This window comes from Macaca thibetana, chromosome 11 (genome assembly GCF_024542745.1).
Source record: "Macaca thibetana thibetana isolate TM-01 chromosome 11, ASM2454274v1, whole genome shotgun sequence".
NCBI classification, from domain to species: Eukaryota; Metazoa; Chordata; class Mammalia; order Primates; family Cercopithecidae; genus Macaca; species Macaca thibetana.
This window is the reverse complement of record NC_065588.1, coordinates 109581542-109600415: the sequence shown is the minus strand read 5'-3', so window position 1 is coordinate 109600415 and position 18874 is coordinate 109581542. Positions and strand designations below refer to the sequence as shown.

Sequence of the window (18874 nt, the reverse complement as noted above, 5' to 3'; positions counted from 1 at the left end):
GATCCTGTGTGTTTTCCCGTCATCAGCTGTCTTCCTTCCTGCTTTCCTTCCTTAGAAGGAAGACCTTGGGGTCTTCTAATAAGCAGACCCTAAGTCTGCTCTCAGCCCCAGTTCTCAACTGGGGCCCCAGAGTGAGGCCAGGAGCCTGACTCCAGCTGGTCTTGTGTGCCAGGAGAGGGGCATCCCTGTATCACAGGAAGCAGGTGTCTAAACAAGAGGGACTTGGGGTAGGACAAAGGCTGCCTCCGCTGAAGGCAAAAGCAGCTGAGGAGGCCAACTTCATTCTGATAGGAAGTCCTTCCTGGTAAGTCAGAATTATTTCATCACAGAATTATTTCATCACAGACCCAATGGAAGTAAAGAAGTGAGGCCCCCTCCCCTGGGGGTGTGTGAGCTGACACTGGACAACCATCTCTGGGAGAGGGAAGAGGCTGACCAGCTGGCCAGAGCCTTACCCTTCAGGGAGGCAGCAGCAATAGAGGTGCCTGCAGCGGCCATCTTGAAGCTGAGTATTGTGGGAAACTCACAGTGCTCAGAGTCAAGTGGCACTACCTTCGCAGCTGCCTCTGGAAAGGTGGGTCCCGCCTTTGCTGAGCTAGCTGATGTCCCAGTCGGGGACCATCTGCATGACCATCCCCGTATGCTCTGTGCAGTCAGCCTGGCTTCATGACTATCCCCACCTCCTGGAAAACAGAAAGCAGCCGGAATCATTCTAGGGAATAAGAAAGTGATCCTGGGTGGTTGGACTTGAAGTCAATGTCATGCAAACCCTCCTCAAATATGGAACCATCTCTTCCAACGAAAGAATGTGCTGAAGCCCGTATCATAGTTCAAAGAGAAATTACTGGAGCTGGCTCCAGAGCATGGAGGGAACCCCACCCTCAAGGCACTTTTTGGATGACCCCAAGTTCAAACTGAAGTTTAAGAGTCACTCAGAGCCGGGCACAGTGGCTCATGCCTGTAATCGCAGCACTTTGGGAGGCCAAAGCAGGCGGATCACTTGAAGCCAGAAGCTCGAGATCAACCTGGCCAACATGGTGAAACCCCGTCTCTACTAAAAATACAAAAATTAGCCAGGCATGGTGGTGTCCACCTGTAATCCCAGCTACTCCAGAGGCTGAGACAGGAGAATCGCTTGAACCCACAAGGCAGAGGTTGCAGTGAGTGAGATTGTGCCACTGCACTCCAGCCTGGGCAAAACAAGTGAGACTCTGTCTTAAAAAAAAAAAAAAATCACACAGATCTGAATGATCCAAAGCCTGCCTGGAATAGGACCGCCTCCAGCTTCCACTGTCCAGCCTGAGCCTGGCACAAAGCCCCAGCCTGCTAGAGGCGGCACCGGGGCACTGTGGGCAGGGGCTGACCAGCTGGCCAGAGCCTTACCCTTCAGGGAGGCAGCAGCAATAGAGGTGCCTGCAGCGGCCATCTTGAAGCTGAGTATTGTGGGAAACTCACAGTGCTCAGAGTCAAGTGGCACTACCTTCGCAGCTGCCTCTGGAAAGGTGGGTCCCGCCTTTGCTGAGCTAGCTGATGTCCCAGTCGGGGACCATCTGCATGACCATCCCCGTATGCTCTGTGCAGTCAGCCTGGCTTCATGACTATCCCCACCTCCTGGAAAACAGAAAGCAGCCGGAATCATTCTAGGGAATAAGAAAGTGATCCTGGGTGAGAACCACCACCTGGGTCTCCACTCGCTCATCTGTAAAATGGGTCTCCCGGAAGCCCCAGCCTCAGGAGTGGCTGTGAAGATTCAGTGGCTGGAGCACAGTAGGTGTGGCCTGTTTCACCAGGGCCTGCACCATCACAAGGAGATGAGGAAGGCAGGCTGGGCTCCAATCCTGGCTCTGATGGGCCCAGGTCTTCAGACTTTGAGCACGTCACCTCCCTGCCCCAAACCTGCTTCCTCATCTGTAAAACATAAATGATAACCCCAGCCTCTCCCAACAGGGCTATCCTGAGAAGGAAGAGAGACTCAGGTATGAAAACACTCTGAAGAATTGGGAAATGTACCAACAGAAAGTTAGTTTTTAAAACCACAAGTTGGCCAGGCGTGGTGGCTCATGCCTGTAATCCCAGCACTTTGGGAGGCCGAGGTGGGAGGATCGCTTGAGCCCAGGAGTTCAAGACCAGCCTAGTTGGCACAGTGAGACTCTGTCTCTACAAAAAGGAAAAATAACTTGAACCCGGGAGGCAGAGGTTGCAGTGAGCCAGGATTATGCCACTACACTCCAGTCTGGCGACAGAGCGAGACTCCGTCTCAAAAAAATAATAAAAAGGAAAATAAAATAAGATAAAAACCACAAGTCAATTCCCAACCCCATACCCCAACCTTGCTTTATTTTCTCCACGCGTTTACCAGCACTGACACACTGCATATTTCTTTTTTCTTTTTTTTTTTTTTTTACTATCTCCCCAATGTAAACTTCACAAGAGCAGGGACGCTTTGGTCCCTTTTGTTATAAAGTATCCCCTGGACCTCATAACAGTGCCTGGCATGTACTAGGGGTTCCATAAGTGTTTGCTAATGAAGAGATGCTGACTGCATGAGGCCCCGTATGGGCTGCATCACATCCCCCAGGGAAACGCTGCTCACACCATTACCCCATTTCACAGATGAGGTAATCGAGGCTCAGAGAGGTTGAGTCCATAGCTAGCTAGTAAGAGGTGGAGACAGAATTCAAACCCAGGTCTCTGACTCCAGGGCTGTGTGCTTTCCTCTCTCCAAGCACACAACACTGGGAGAGTCTTGTCTCCAAGGCAGGCTGCATGAGATCAGACAGGGAGAGAGCCTCTTTTTGTATCAGTCTGTACACCACAATATGGCTTAGGAAGGTCTTGGTGGTTAACAAGGCTCCCAAATAGGACCCAGAACATAGGTGCTCCATAAACATCTGGATGAATGAATGGATGGATATGAATGAATGGGTGTGGATGAATGGGTGATAAATGAATAGGTGGGTGGATGGATGGGTGGGTGGGTAGATGAATGGATGGATGGATGGATGGATGAGTGAGTGGATGGATGGGTATATAGGTGATAAATGGATAGGTGGATAGATGAGTGAATGGGTGGATGGGTAGATGGATGGAAAATGAACAGATGGAAATGGTTGGATGGGTGGATAAATGGTCAGAAGGATGGATGGATGGGTGAGTGTGTAGATGGATGATAAATGGATAGGTAGGTAGATGGATGAGTGAATGTGTGGGTAGATGGATGGAAAATGAACAGATGGAAATGGTTAGATAGGTGGATAAATGGTTAGAAGGATGGATAGATGGGTGAGTGGGTGGATGGATAGGTAGATAGGTGATAAATGGATAGGTAGGTGGAAGGAGGAGTGAATGGGTGAACGGGTAGATGGCTGGAAAATGAACAGATGAAAATGGTTAGATGGATGGTTGGATGGGTGATTGGATGGATGGATGGGTGGATGGGTGACAAATAGGTAGGTGGATGGGTGGATAGGTGAGTGGGTAGATGACTGGGTGGGTAGATGGATGGATGGGTTGGTGGGTGGGTGGATGGATGGATAGGTAGTTAGATGGGCGGGTGGATGAATGGGTGGGTAGATAAATGGGTGGGTGGATGGATAATAGATAGGTAAGAACTTCGTAAGCCATGCTGTGGTGTACAGATCAATACATAAAAACCTCCCTCCCTGTCTGATCTCATTGGTGGATGGATGAGTGAATGGCTGGATGAATAAACGGGTGGGTGGGTAAGTGGATGGAAAATGGACAGATGAGGCCAGGCACGGGGGCTCACACCTGTAATCCCAGCACTTTGGGAGGCCAAGATGGGCGGATCACCTGAGGTCAGGAATTCAAGACCAGCCTGACCAACATGGTGAAACCCCGTCTCTACTAAAAATACAAAATTAGCCAGGCATGGTGGCTCATGCCTGTAACCCCAGCTACTCGGGAAGCTAAGGCAGGAGAATCACTTGAACCCGGGAAGCAGAAGTTGCAGTGAGCAGAGATTGCACCATTGCACTCCAGCCTGGGCAACAGAGTGAAACTCCCTAAGAAAGAAAAGAAAAAAGAAAAGAAAAGAAAAGAAAAGAAAAGAAAAGAAAAGAAAAGGAAGGGAAAGGAAAGGAAAGAAATGAGGAAAAAGGAAAAAGAAAAGGAAAGGAAAGGAAGAAAAGAAAGAAAATGGACAGATAGAGATGGCTGAATGGTTGGCTGGATGATTGGATGGTTGGATGGGTGGGTGGATGGCGGGGTGGATGGATGATAAATGGATAGGTAGGTGGGTGGATGGATGGAAGATGGATGGGTGGGTGGGAGGCTGTGCAGATGGATGACGGGTGAGTATGTTGGCAGATGAGTGAATGGACAGAAGGACAGACAGAGGGCTGTACAGGAGGCTGCATGGGGGATGATGGCACAGAACGCAAACCTGAGAGGAAAAAAGGCGCTGACCCCAGCTTCCCTGCCACCCCAAGAAGCACAGCATGGGGCCAGAGCCACTCTTGTTTAATGGTGGCACAGCCTGCAGTCTGGTTCCTCCATCAGGGCGCTGTGGGCATGGCCCTGAGGTGAGGGACAGGCCTGGGGTGGGGTGGGGGCCTGAGGCAGAAGCATGGGGGCTGACCCTCTGCCTGACATGGAGAGAGGACATTCAGAACCCTCCAGCCACAGATGGCCAGAAACTTTGGTTTGTGTTTGTTTTCAAGTTTCTGTCCTCAAGGAAGCTGTCCAGAAAGGGAGACGAAGGGACTGCTTCCTGAGGGAGCAGAGGGGCCAGAGCTGGGAGGAGCAACGCCAGCCGGAGACAATGCCCAGACAAAACTCACCAGCTCCAGGGCCACCCGTGGGAATGCAGCTGGGAGAAGGGTGCTGTAACAGGCTCCTCCCACCCCATGGGAGCCCCAGAGTCTGACCCCAGGACCTTCCCAAGCCCTCAGGAAGGAGAAGCACGAGGAAGGGGCCCCAGGGGTGGGAATGAGATCGAGAGAGCAGCAGCAGGAAACAGAGAGAAACAGAGAGTGGGAGATGCAGGGCGGGAGCAGAGGAGACACCGTGGTGCCCACCCACCTCGGGGGAGAGAGGGAGTCAGTTCTGAGCCCCATCAGGTTCGTGCCCCACCCTAGGAGGAGATAATTCAGACCCCAGATCAGAGAACAAAGCCCCCAGAAGGGGCTGGGGTTGGAGGTCCGGTGGCCTTGGGACGGGGTGGCCCTGCCAAGGGTCAGCAGGGGCGAAAGCAGCAGAGCAGGGACAGAGCCTCAGTCCCACGAAACCTTGACAGGCGCGAACTTCCAGAGGTCTGGCTGGCCCATATGCAGCAGGCCGCTGAAGGGCGAAGTACTCCACTGGAACGGGGGCACCTGGTCCCACGTGGGACCGCTGGCCGCCAGCAGGCCCAGGATCCTGGCCAGCGACGTGCTGGTCACCTGGGGACAGGGCAGAGCCGCAGCTGAGCAGGGGCCCTGGCCTGCCCCAATCCAGGCGCCCGGCCTCCTACCCTGACCTTGACCCCACAGCCCAATTCTGCACTGTCACTTTTTTTTTTGAGTCTCTGCTCTGTCACCCAGCCTGGAGTGCAGTGACATGATCTCGGCTCACTGCAACCTCTGCCTCCCGGGTTCAAGCAATTCTCATGCCTCAGTCTCCTGAGTAGCTGGCATTACAGACGCCCGCCACCATGCCCGGCTAATTTTTGTATTATTAGTAGAGACAGGTTTTCACCATATGGGCCAGGCTGGTCTCAAACTCCTGACCTCAAGTGATCTGCCCACCTGGGCCTCCCAAAGTGCTGGGATTACAGGCGTGAGCCACCATGCCCAGCCCATACTGTCACCTTTACTGTGACCCCAACCACAGCCCAATTCTGACTGTCATTCCTGTCCCGCCATCAGCTTTGCCCCAACCTGTCTCCTCCCCCAAACTGGTGATGGTGACTCCCCCCACCCACAGCCCTCAGGCCCCCAGCCTCCAGGCCCTAGGGAGGAGGCAGCACCTTCACATCGATGCCCCCGTGGGAGCGCTGACGCAGGGCCTGGAAAGGGTAGGAGCCATTGGCCGGGTTGAGGTCAGAGCGGGCAGAGATAGCATTCTCCCCATTGGGCTGTGGGTCACAGGCTTTGCACAGTGACAGGGGGTCATGGAGGAAGTCATTGTACCTGGATGGGGAAAAGGAGGGAACATCAGTCATCCCAGGAAGGAGAGGTTAAGACAGGGGCCCAAATCCTCATGGGCAGCCCGGTTAACAGCCGCCAGCCTTCAGCCTGATGAGCCCCTCCCACCGCACGTTGCCCCCGACAGTTCCTCTGCCAGGGGCCTGGACCCTTCACCTAAGTCACTCTGCCTCCATTATTCAGCTCTCTGCTCAGGCACCCATCCTCAGGGAAGAGCTCCATGCCACCGCCCCAGCCAGATGAGGCAGCCGCTTGTCCCCGGATAGCCTCTCTTGGAACACAGCCATCTTTACACATTGACACCAGTGCAAGAACTTGATGGATTTCTGCACCACACAAGAGACAGGACAGTGGGGGCACAGGTTTTCTACCTGTTGTTTCTGGTACCAAGCATAGTGCCCAGCAGTACAGGTCACTCAGGAAATGTCTAGCATCCTCCCTTAGCTATGGGGACTGTGACAGGACCCAAGTGGAGCACGGCCACCGAGCTGCTGCACTGGTGTCCAACGTCTGACCACCCCCTGCTGGCCCTCTGGGGCTGGCGGCAAAGTTTGAATGAGTTGGTACAAAGAGCACATAGGAAGTTGTGTTCCTGCGGCCTCCCTCTCCCCAACCCACCACCCAACCAGCACCTACCTCATCAGCCTGACCATGGAGTCCATGTCTTGTACCAGGGACTGGTTCCGCCGGAAGATCTGGGCCCGGGGGCTCCCGTCATAAGAAAACCAGTCCCCATACTGGGCCACGAGGGCCTGCAGCCCACTGGCATTGAACACAGTCTCGAAGGACCTGCCGGGGACAAGGACGGTCACCCATGACCCCCCACTGGCCTCACTCAGCCAAGGTTGTGGCCAGGGAGGGGAGGGGCAGTCACACCAGGACATTATCACTTACAACTATGACATTCAGACAGGGCGTAGTGGCTCACGCCTGTAATCCCAACACTTTGGGAGTCCAAGGGGGGCAGATAACCTGAGGTCAGGAGTTCGAGACTAGCCTGGTCAACATGGTGAAACCCCATCTCCACTAAAAATACAAAAATCAACCAGGCACGGTGGTATGTGCCTGTAATCCCAGCTACTCGGGAGGCTGAAGTAGGTGACTCACTTGAACCCGGAAGGCAGAGGCTGCAGTGAGCCGAGATTGCACCATTGCACTCCAGCCTGGGCAACAGAGCGAGACTCTGTCTCAAAAAACAAAAAACAAAACAAAAAAAACTACGCCATTTGGGATAACAATAATGTCTTTCCATTTGTGCTGGGGGGTGGCTTGGTGGAGTGGCTGAGCTTGGGTTCTGGGGCCCAAAAGACATGGCTTCAAATCGTGCCTTCAGTCTGGGTGCAGTGGCTTACACCTGTAATCCCAGCACTTGGGGAGGCCAAGGCAGGTGGATAACTTGACTCAGGAGTTTGAGACCAGCCTGGCCAACATGGTGAAACCCTGTCTCTACTGAAAATAGAAAGATTAGCCAAGCATGGTGGCTGGCGACTATAAGCCCAGCTACTCAGGAGGCTGAGGCAGGAGAATCGCTTGAGCCCAGGAGGTGGAGGTTGCAGTGAGCTGAGATTGTGCCATTGCACTCCAGCCTGGGTGACAGGGTGAGACTCTGTCTCAGAACAAAAAACAAATCCTGCCTTCACCATTCGCCAACAGAGGAAACTTGGGAAAGTGAGGTACTTTCTCAGGGCCTCAGTTTCATCATCTGTGAGATGGGAACAGGAACTCTAGTGACCACATGTGGCAGTTTTAAGAGTCAAATGAGAAAATGCAGGTAAAGTAAGTAAGCCTCAGGAGGTGACGGCTGTACAGCCCAGTAAGGCAGATCCAGTCACAGACCCTGGCAGGGGTCAGTCCCTGAGCCTGGCCATCCCACACCACCCTGCTCTGGGCGTTAGAACCAGAGGTCACATGGATGCTGACCTAAGCCATGCAACTACACTGCCAAACTGTCTGGGCTCTACTGGCCAGAAGAGGGGGTAGGCTGGGATTCTTCGTTCTGTGGGTTTAAAAATATTGCCTAGGAAGGAGCTGGGCAAGTAGCAAGGTGGATGCCCTCGAGGGTGACGGGGAGCGGGGTGAGAAGGCACGCACGGTATGTTGTAGCTGGCCCAGTAGGTCTTCTGGTAGAGTTCCGAGGTCTTGTCGGCCACCACCACCATGCCGCTGAGACCGAGAAGAGAGATGGGGTGGAGGTGATCAGAAAAGGGGCTCCTGTGGGCACTGCCCTGCTCGGGGAGCCCCGATGGCTCCCCATTGGCTGGGGGAAGGATTAAGTCCTGAACTTCAGCCCCCACCAGGGACACCTTCTCTTCCAGCCACAACCTCCTGAGATCGTTCCCTCACTGCACAGTGCCAGCATGGCTCTGGGCCTTCACCCTGGCAGTCCCCTCTGCCCCAAGCCCCTACCCCCTCCCTCCCAGGATACGCACGGGATCTGCTCCAGGATGGTGAGCACCCGGCTCCCGGGGCTGGGCCCACCCGGGATGAACGCCTTGTAGTCCACAATCATCCACTGGTTGTTATACCTGCCGGGCAGGGGGAAGGAGGACTGAACAGAGCCTGGGGCCACCTCCCCAGCTCTCCCCGCCCCACAGTGTCCCACTCAGCTAGGAATCACAGGAAGTGGGCCTGGGGGTGTCTGGCCATTCAGCTGACACCCTGACACTGCAGCATGACCAGGTATCCACAAACTCCTCTCTCATCATGCTGCTTGACTGTTCCAGAATATTCTATGGCTCCCTAGGTCAGCTGCTCTGCCGGATGCTGTAAGATCTGCACTGCCCAGTTCCAGTGTCTCTGGCTCACAGGCCCTGCCATCCACCCACGTCCACCTCCTCAAACAGCCCTCCCCGCTGCCCCCTTGAGAGTCTTCAGGTTCCAAGTGCTCTTCCTGTACTGCCACCAAGGCACTCCTTCCTAGGCTGAGGAGCCTGCAGGGGAGGGGCAAATCCTTTCCTTTCCTAGCCTCAGTCTCCCCATGTATGAAACAAAGGAGGGCGTGGGGTGTGTGGCCTGGGTGCCACATCTGGTCCCTGGGGGTCTGAGTGTTAAAGGGGAGGTTGGTCTATTTCTTGGTGCAGGGGAAGCCACAGGGCCAGAAGCCCACTCACGTGCCGCTGTTGAACCTCTTGAAGATGTCTGCCCAGGTGGCCCCATCCGAGGCCAGGCGGTTGGCCACAATGTTGCGTACCCACTCCAGCACACAGCCCCTGGGCCGCACGTACTTCCACAGGGCTGGGTTCTTGTTGCCAATGGTGGTCTCCAGTGTTACCTGTGGGAAGGTCAAGGGGACCGTTACACAGGCTAGGCATGCTGCCACCAAGTGGCAGTACTTCATCAGTCATGGCTCATTTTTTTTTTTCTTTTTTTGAGATGGAGTCTCACTCTTGCCTAGGCTGGAGTGCCATGGCGATGGCATGGAGTGCCATCCTAGTTACTAGGGAAGCTGAGGCATGAAAATTGCTTGAACCTGGGAGACGGAGGTTGTAGTGGGCTGAGATTGCGCCACTGCACTCCAGCCTGGGCAACAGAGAGCCTATCTAAAACAAAAAACAAAAAGCAACCAAAAAAACCCCACAAAAAACAAAACAAAACAAAAAACCCACCATCACCACCACCAACAACAAAAAGCTGAAAACAGCTAAAAGATAGCCATATCCATAAATGTGATTTTTTTTTCTCTTTAAAGAGGAAAAAAAGGGCTGGGCACAGTGGCTCGGGCCTGTAATCCCAGCACTTTGGGAGGCCAAGAGGGGCAGAATGCTTGAGCCCAGGAGGTCGAGACCAGCCTGGGCAACACGGCAAAACCCGTCTCTACAAAAAATAAAAAAATTAGCCAGGCATGGTGGCAGGCACCTATAGTCCCAGCTACTTGGGAGGCTGAGATGGGAGGATCACTTGAGGCTGGGGAGATAGAGGCTGCAGTGAGCTGTGATCATGCCACTGCACTCAGGCCTGCATGACAGTGTGAGATCCTATCTCTGAAAAAAAAAAAAAATCCTGAAATTTGGTATTTCTTTTCACTGTTAACGTGACACACCACAATGGTATTAGCAGTCACTGGGACTGTCACTATCAGAAATCACAGTTTTTCCATCAGATTACAAGGCTGTACATACCTTAAAGTATCATTCATGCACCTTGCTTCTTCTAACTTACGGTATTTATCACACCTGCTATGGATCTTATTATTCAGTGTGTTAATAAAGCAGCACATATATACTAAAAGTTTACTTATGTTTTGATAACTATATTTCACTATAATTGGTTTCCTCCATAATCCTATACATTTTGGTTTATGTATCTAAAAACACTACTCTGCCAGGCACAGTGGCTCACACCTATCATCCCAGCACTTTGGGAAGCTGAGGCAGGAGGATCCCTTGAACCCAGGAGTTCAAGACTGGCCTGGGAAATACAGTGAGACCTCATCTCTACAAGAAATTTAAAAATTAGCTGAGCATGGTGGCATGTGCCGGTAGTCCCAGCTACTCAGGAGGCTGAGGTGGGAGGATTGCCTGAACCCAGGAGGTGGGAGGTTGCAGTGAGCTGCGATCACACCACTGCATTCCAGCCTGAGTGACAGAGTGAGACCCTATCTCTATTTAAAAAAATTAATAAATAATAAAAATTAAAACACTATTCTGAGAAGAGGGTCACCAGCTTCCTGGACTGCCCAAGGGGTTTATGGCACAAAAACAGTTAGGGACCCTGATGGAAGGGAAGTTTCCTGCCTGGACCTTTTCCTGGTAATCAGGTGGAACCATTTCATGTGTCCCTCCCCAGTTGCCTCAGTCCCCTTCCCCACCTGGGCCACAGCATGGGGGTTACCTCACCCACTGCCTGGCCCTCTCTTGCCTCGTTCCACACTCAGAGAAAAGCAAGGGATCAGACAAGAAGAAGAGTGCCTGCCCCTCCCGTCCCCGCAGGGAGCTGGCGTTCTCTGTGCTAAGGGTGTTCTTTAGAGTGATGTTTTTTTCTCCTCTGTAGCGTTGCCCTGGAGATCAAAGGGTTCACTTTCTCAGCGAGGAGTGCCAGGGACAGATTTCTAAACAAGTCTGGACCCCAGCCAGGAAAAAAGATGAAAACAACACACTGTAAACAGCCTCTATTCAGCAAACCTGGTCAGGTCAGAGGGGCTCTGAGGAAAGCAAGAGGGAGGCAGGAGGAGAGAGAAGCGTTGGGGATGCGGGGGCACAGTCATCCTGAATACACAAAAACAAGGGAGGTCACTGAGGTCAGGGATAGTCCCAAACATCCCCAAGTCCAGCCTTTCCTGACAACCAGGGTTACATGCAGAGCCCCAGGCCATCTGCAGGTTTCGGGGGCCCTGTGCGGGGCCTGGGGGTCTACACTTAAACACGCCCTTGTGGTGGTCCGAGTCCCCAGAGCAGGGGAAGGGCGAGTCTGGGCTCTGAATGGCAGGTGGGGCAGCGTCCACCTGGTCCTCCGCTGCACCCCTGGCTCCTACATGGCACCCAGCACTGGGCTGCAGCCTGGTCCCCACTTGCTGCAGGAATCAATCCTGCCGGCTCAGAGCCGCTGTGTGACAAACACCCCAGGAACGGAGGAGACGAGAGAAGGGGACTCACCAGCCCGCTGCCCAGGATGTAGAAGTCGTCGCAGGAGAAGATGGTGCCGGGATAGGAGGAGAAGACCAGCTTGTTGCCGGGAACCAGCGGGGAGTCCCCTGTGCGGGGAGAGCGAGCCAGGGATGCTGGTCAGACAGGCCCAGGTGGAGGCCCCTGCACCCTACCTAACAAGACTCAGGTCTCAAGGTGGGGCACAGGCAGGCCTCTGAGGAAGCCCCCACTGTGTCCTTTTTGACATTTAGCAACTGAGGTCATTGGGCATAGAAAAGTGCATATGTGTGCAAGTAAAAATAAAAGCCAGCAGCAAACTTCTATAGCTGGCCCTCCACGTCCTTGGGTTCCACAGCCTTGGATTCAATTGACTGAAGACCAAAAATACTAGGAAAAAAACATGATTAAAAAGAAAAACACTAAAAGAGAATATAAATTTTTAAAATACAGTATAACAACTATTAACATAGCATTTACATTGTATTAGGTATTATAAGTAGAGATTATAGGATATGGAGGATATGCATAGGTTATATGTAAACAGTCGGCCGTGTTACAGAAGAGACCTGACCTTCCACAAGGGCTCCTGGAGCCAACTCCCTCCCCAAAACTGAGGGACAACTCTGTGTGCGTGTGTGCGTGTGTGCGTGTGTGCGTGCGTGTGTGTGCGTGCATGTGTGCGTGCGTGTGCGTGTGTGCGTGTGTGCGCGTGTGTGCGTGCGTGCGTGTGCGTGTGTGCGTGCGTGTGCGCGTGTGCGTGCGTGTGTGCGCTTGTGTGTGTGCGCGTGTGTGCGTGCGTGTGCGTGTGTGCGTGCGTGTGCGTGCGTGTGTGTGTGTGTGTGTGTGCGTGTGTGTGCGCGTGTGTGCGTGCGTGCATGTGCGTGCGTGTGCGTGTGCGCGCGTGTGTGCGTGTGTGTGCGTGTGTGCGCGTGTGTGTGTGCATGTGTGTGCGTGTGTGCGTGTGTGTGCATATGTGCCTGTGTGTTAAATATATACAGTCAGATACACAAACAGGTATTTTGTTCACTGGACCCTTTTTTTTTTTTTTTTTTTGAGACAGAGTTTCGCTCTCATTGCCCAGGCTGGAGTGCAGTGGGGCGATCTCAGCTCACTGCAACCTCCACCTTCCAGTTGTAAGTGCTTTTCCTGCCTCAACCTCCCGAGTAGCTGGGATTACAGGCCCATCCCCTGCAGGTACCCTCACTCCTGCCCTAGAATTCCTTCTACCTGAAGCCTGTCCCTTGACAAGTACTAGTCTGGTTTTACGCACTGTCTCCAGCTGGCCTACTGTGACCTCACGCTTATGCTGGAAGCTTATTACCCCTGTGATCTTGTAAATTGACTCCTTACAACCGCCCTGCATATGGGGGTAGGGAATTATCATCTCCACTTTGCAGATAAGGAAATCTGAGACTCAGAAAGGCTAAGTAACTTAGCAGAGGCCAAACAGTTAAATGGCTGAACAGGGATTTACCCAGGCCTCTTCCCTCCAGTGCTCCAGACTTCTGTGTGTAGCTCTCTGAATTATCCTTTGTGTAATTTTTTTGGTTTGTTTTTTGTTTTTCGTGCTTTTTTTGTTTTGTTTTGTTTTTGTTTTTTGAGACAGAGTCTTGCTCTGTTGCCCAGGCTAGAGTGCAGTGGGGGGATCTTGGCTCACTGCAACCTCTGCCTCCTGGGTTCAAGTGATTCTCTTGCCTCAGCCTCCTGAGTAGCTGCAATTACAGGCATCCACCATCACGTCCAGCTAATTTTTGTATTTTTAGTAAAGACAGGGTTTTACAATGCTGGCCAGGCTGGTCTCGAACTCTGACCTCAAGTGACCCACCAGCCTCGGCCTCCCAAAGTGCTGCAATTATAGGTATGAGCCACCGCGTCCAGCCTGAATTATCTATTCTATATTAAGTCTTTGCACTTTAAAAGAAAGGGACCACTAGGCCAGGCACGGTGGCTCATGCCTGTAATCCCAGCACTCTGGAAGGCCAAGGTCAGGAGGCCAGGAGTCTGAGACCAGCCTCACCAATATGGTGAAACCCCATATCATAGCCAGGCAGGGGGGTGCATGCCTGTAGTCCCAGCTACTCAGGAGGCTGAGGTGGGAGAATAGCTTGAACCTGGGAGGTGGAGGTTGAAGTGAGCCAAGATTGTATCACTGCACTCCAGCCTGGGCAACAGAGTGAGACTCTGTCTCAATTAAAAAAAAAAAAAAAAAAAAAAGAAAAGAAAAGAAAAGGAAAAAAGCACAGTGGGACCCAGCACAATGGCTCACATCTGAAATCCCAGCGTTTTGAGAGACTGAGGCAGGAGTATCACCTGAGGCTAGAAGTTTGTGACTATCCTGGGTAGCACAGCAAGACCCTATCTCAAAATCAATAAATAATTTGAAAAACAAAACACGTGGTGGACCAAAAGGCAGTACCAGCAACTCTCTAAGGCAGCCTAGTGGTCAAAAGAAGGAAGTTGCAAATAATTCACATGGTATAATCTTAACTATGCTTTTTAAAAAACTCAGCAAACATTTTAGAGCAGTGAAACTACTCTGTATAATACTACAATGATGGGTATAGCTTCATTCATTCCATGCATGAAGCCCACCTTTGCAAAATTTTTGGTTTTTTTGAGACGGAGGCCCACTCTGTTGCCCAGGTTGGAGTACAGTGGCACCATCTTGGCTCACTGCAACCTCTGCCTTCACAGTTCAAGCAATTCTGGTGCCTCAGCCTCCCGAGTAGCTGGGATTACAGGTGTGCACCACCACACTGAGCTAATTTTTGTATTTTTAGTAGAGACGGGGTTTTGCCACGTTGGCCAGGCTGGTCTTGAACTCCTGGCCTCAAGTGATCTACCTGCCTCAGCCTCCCAAAGTGCTGGGTTTACAGGCATGAGCCATTGTGCCAGGCAAGGTACGTTTTTTAAAGTCTAGGAGAAAACATAACCAAATGTTCACAGAAATTTTCTCTTTCGGGTTGTGGAGTGTTCGAGTGATTTTCATTGTGAGAGTGTTTTGGTGGATTCTCCAATGTTCTATAACATACCTGTATGACTTACGCAGTTTTTAAAAGCTATTAAAATTTTAATGGATAAACAGCAATGAGAATGATACATCTACAGCTACACAGTAATACAGATGAATCTCACAGACATGCAGAACAAATGAGCACACACTACACAATTCCATTCACATGACATTCAAAACCAGGCAGACCTAACCTACACTGTGAGAAATCAGGATAGGCAGTTGGATCCCTTGACGTCGGCTGTTCAAGACCAGCCTGGCCAACATGGTGAAACCCCATTTCTACTAAAAATACAAAACTTAGCTGGGTGTGGTGGTGTGTGCCTGTAATCCCAGCTACTCAGGAAGCTGAGGCAGAAGAATTGCTTGAACCCAGGAGGTGGAGGTTGCAGTGAGCCGAGATTGCACTACTGCCCTCTAGTCTGGGTGACAGAGCAAGACTCTGTTTCAAAAAAAAAAAAACAGAAATCAGGATAGAGATGATGCTGGGGTGGGGTGTGTCTGGAAACGGATACGAGAGAAGCTTCTAGGGGCAGGGAATGTTCTGTTTCTCCAGATGGATGCTATATACAGGTGTTCCATATGCAAGAAATTCAAGTTGTACACTTACGGTGTACACGATTTCCTGTATAAATGTCAATTTAGAGTTTACTCAAATTTCAACGAATGGACATATTTGTTACCAAATCACTGTGACAGCAGACTTGCTTATACACACTCCCCATGCAGAAGCTGAAGTGTCTCTCTAGGGACAGACTGGAGTCGGAGAATTGCTGGATCACTGGAGTGACAGATTTTGAATTTTATTAGATGCCAGCTGGATTCCTCTTAAAAGTAGCTGTGCCAATGCATACTCCCATTAGCAACGAATAAGGCTGGACACTTCCCCACCTCCTGGTCCCATCAAGTTTTTACATTTGGCCAAGAAGGAGGTACTGCAAACATTTGGCAGTGGTATCCCTGGGGTTGATGCTGGGGCCTGGGATGAAGGATATGGCACTATAGAGGACTTTGACCTTGACTGTAAACTATTTTTTTCTTTATTAGAGACCAGGTCTTGCACTGTCACCCAGGCTGGGGTGTCGTGGCGTGATCACTGTTCACTGCAGCCTTGACCTCCTGGGCTCAAGCAATCCTCCTGCTTCAAACTCCCAAGGCGCTGGGATTACAGGGATGGGCCACTGTGCCCAGCCAGTTTTCACATTTAACAGGAAGAATGCATTCATGCACTCCTTGTAATTGGTTGTTTGCAAAAACGGCTCTAATTCTTCCCATGCCTGCATCCAAGCCATGTGCAATGTGACTCTGCAGTTCCTCACAGCAAATGGTGGAGCCTTTTCTCCCATCTCTGGGTCTAGGCTGGCCACCTGGTTTGATTTGGGTAAAGAATGCTGTGTCAGCCAGGCACGGTGGCTCACATCTTTAATCCCAGTACTCAGCCTGGCTAACATGGCAAAACCCCACCTCTACTAAAAATACAAAAATTAGCCGGACACAGTGGCACGTTTCTATAATCCCAGCTACTTGGGAGGCTGAGGCAGAGAATCACTTGAACCTGGGAGGCAGAGGTCACAGTGAGCTGAGACTGTGCCACTGCACTCCAGCCTAGGCGACAGAGCAAGACTCTGTCTCCAAAAAAAAAAAAAAGCTGTGTCAAGCCAGGTGTGGTGGCTCACACCTGTAATCCAAGCACTTTGGGAGGCCAAAGTGGGCAGATCACTTGAGGTCAGGAGTTCAAGACCAGCCTGGCCAATACGGGAAAACTCTGTTTCTACTAAAAATACAAAAATTAGCTGGGCATGGTGATGCATGCCTGTAGTCCCAGCTACTCAAGAGGCTGAGGCAGAAGAATTGCCTGAACCCTGGAGGCAGAGGTTGCAGTTAGCTGAGATCACGCCACTGCACCCCAGCCTGGGCACCAGAGCAAGAGTCTGTCTCAAAATGAAAAGAAAAGAATGCTGTGTCAGTTTCACCAAGGCCTCAAGAGGCCTTCACCACATCCTGCCCCGATGCCACACGAACAGGCCTGTGCTCACCTGCTGATGATGAAAGACCACATAGCCCGGCTGTCCCCATCACCCTGGCTGACAATCAACCCCAGGCAGGAGAAGAGGCCATCCCAAGCCAGCCAGCCCACCCCAGCTGACCTGCCAGCAGACTGCAGATGCATCAGCGAGCCTAGCCAAGATCAGCCCGGCCCAGCCCAGAAAACCAAAACCACCCAGCTGACCCATAGAGGTAGTAGCAAAAAAATACATAGTGGTTATTGAAGCTGCTGTTGTTTAAAATGTTGGGGTAACTTGGTAAGCAGCAATAGGTAAAATAAAAAAGGCAATAAACATGTAAAACAAGATGAACTGGCTGGGTGCAGTGGCTCACATAAGTAATCCCAGTACTTTGGGAGGCCAAGTGAGGAGGATCACTTGAGCCCAGGAGTTTGAGACAAGCCTGGGCAGCATAGTGAGACTCCATCTCTTAAAAATAAAAAAATAAAAAAATTAGCTGAGTGTGGTGCTACACACTTGTAGTTCCAGATACTTGGGAGGCTGAGGCAGGAGGATAACCTGAGCCTGGGAAGTCAAGGCTGCAGTGAGCCACGACTGCCACTGCACTCCAGCCTGGGCAACAGAGCAAGACCCTGACTCAAAAAGAAAAACAACAAAAACAAGATGAACTCTTGAAATATCCCTACAGTGACTCTGTGTGTTGGGAGGGTTTCCAAGGCCCACAACTCCTAGGACCACTTCCCATGTGTGTGCCCACCCACTCATTCATCCCCCAGATACACCCACACCCACCTACCCTGGGGGCCTTCCCGGAACTGGAGCCAGTACTTCTTGATGACACGCAGCATGTGCTGGTAGTTGTTCCAGGTATTGTGGGCAACCAGGAGGTCACTCTGGCCAGGGAGCAGCTTGATGAGTGCAGAGCAGGAGCCGGAGCCCAGAGAAGGTTTGATCTTGGTCTTGTTCAGGGCCAGCTCCAGGTCTTCCAGGTCCCCAGAGAGCTGTAGCAGGCTGAGGAGGGCCAGGCACCAGAGGGTTACCATGCCTGCTGTTTTGTACCCATTTTGCAGAGGAGAAAGCTGAGGCTCTAGGAGGTCAGCTGACTGCTCCAAGGCCACAGAGCCAGGCAGTGGCAGGGTTGACGCTGGAACCCAGGTCTGTCCGACTATGAGTGTGTAGCCCTTCTTCCCACCCTGTCCACTCTGGGGGTGGCACTTACAGGAACCCCAAGGGTTTGATGGTGAACTTCCCAGCTGGGAAGCTCACACGGCCTTCGTAGCTGTCCTCCAGGCCTTTCAGCTGCAGGAGGGTCAGCCGCACCTAGGGGAGGGGGCAGGGGCAGAGGGAGGGTGAGGCCTCTCCTCCAGGCTCACACCTTCTCCTTCAATGGGAGGGGCTCTGGCCTGGGGGTTCAGACGGAACAGGAGGCCCAGGGGTACCCTCCAGACTCCAGCCAGCCTTGACTCCCCCAAACTACCACCCACCCCTCCATGATGAGCACTCTCCTGCTTTCAAGGAATTAACTCTATGTCTCTGCCCTGTGTTAACCCCAAATCAGCCCCACTTAAGAGCCTAGTTTAAAAGCCACCTATTCTAGGACGCCTCCAAGCCTAGCCTGGCCTCCGGCCAACTGCTCGTGTTCTGAGTTCAGTACTGACTGTATTGCTGCCTCAGGCACCTGTCTCATGCATCTGACTTCTCCCCATTGTCATTCTTTTGCCTCAACACCCTATAACCATGAAGTACTATCAGTGTGGCCCTCATGGGGCCTTGGCCAGGCACACTGGGCACTTAGTAAGCATCTGCAAGATGGATGGGTGGGTTGTTGGATGGATGGGTGGGTGGATGGATGGATGGATGGGTAGATGGGTGGGTTGACAGGCGGAAGGTGGATGAGTGGGTGGGTGGGTGGGTGGGTGGGTGGATGTATGGATGATGGATGGACAGATGGGTGAATGGATAGATGAATGGGTGGGTAAATGGATGGATGGATGGATGAGTGAGTGAATGGATGATATGTAGATGAGTGGGTGGGTGGGTGGGTGGGTGGATGGATGGTTGGATGGATGGATGGATGGATGGATGGGTAAATGAATGGACGGATGAGTGAGTGAACAGATGGATAGG

General features: G+C 52.0%; 1 protein-coding gene across 1 annotated transcript in view; it reads right to left on the bottom strand.

Annotated features, from left to right (window-relative positions):
- Positions 1 to 2362: 2362 nt before the first annotated feature.
- The window catches only part of PLBD2 (phospholipase B domain containing 2), a 29838-nt gene continuing 13326 nt past the window's right edge, over positions 2363 to 18874 (bottom strand). The window contains exons 4-12 of the mRNA XM_050749745.1: positions 17967 to 18067; positions 17544 to 17758; positions 11738 to 11835; positions 9257 to 9417; positions 8576 to 8671; positions 8238 to 8309; positions 6783 to 6935; positions 5969 to 6131; positions 2363 to 5402 (exon numbers count right to left, since the gene is read on the bottom strand). Coding sequence (XP_050605702.1) covers positions 5235 to 5402; positions 5969 to 6131; positions 6783 to 6935; positions 8238 to 8309; positions 8576 to 8671; positions 9257 to 9417; positions 11738 to 11835; positions 17544 to 17758; positions 17967 to 18067 — 1227 coding nt within the window. The 3' untranslated portion in view covers positions 2363 to 5234. The remainder of the gene's footprint in view (positions 5403 to 5968; positions 6132 to 6782; positions 6936 to 8237; positions 8310 to 8575; positions 8672 to 9256; positions 9418 to 11737; positions 11836 to 17543; positions 17759 to 17966; positions 18068 to 18874) is intronic.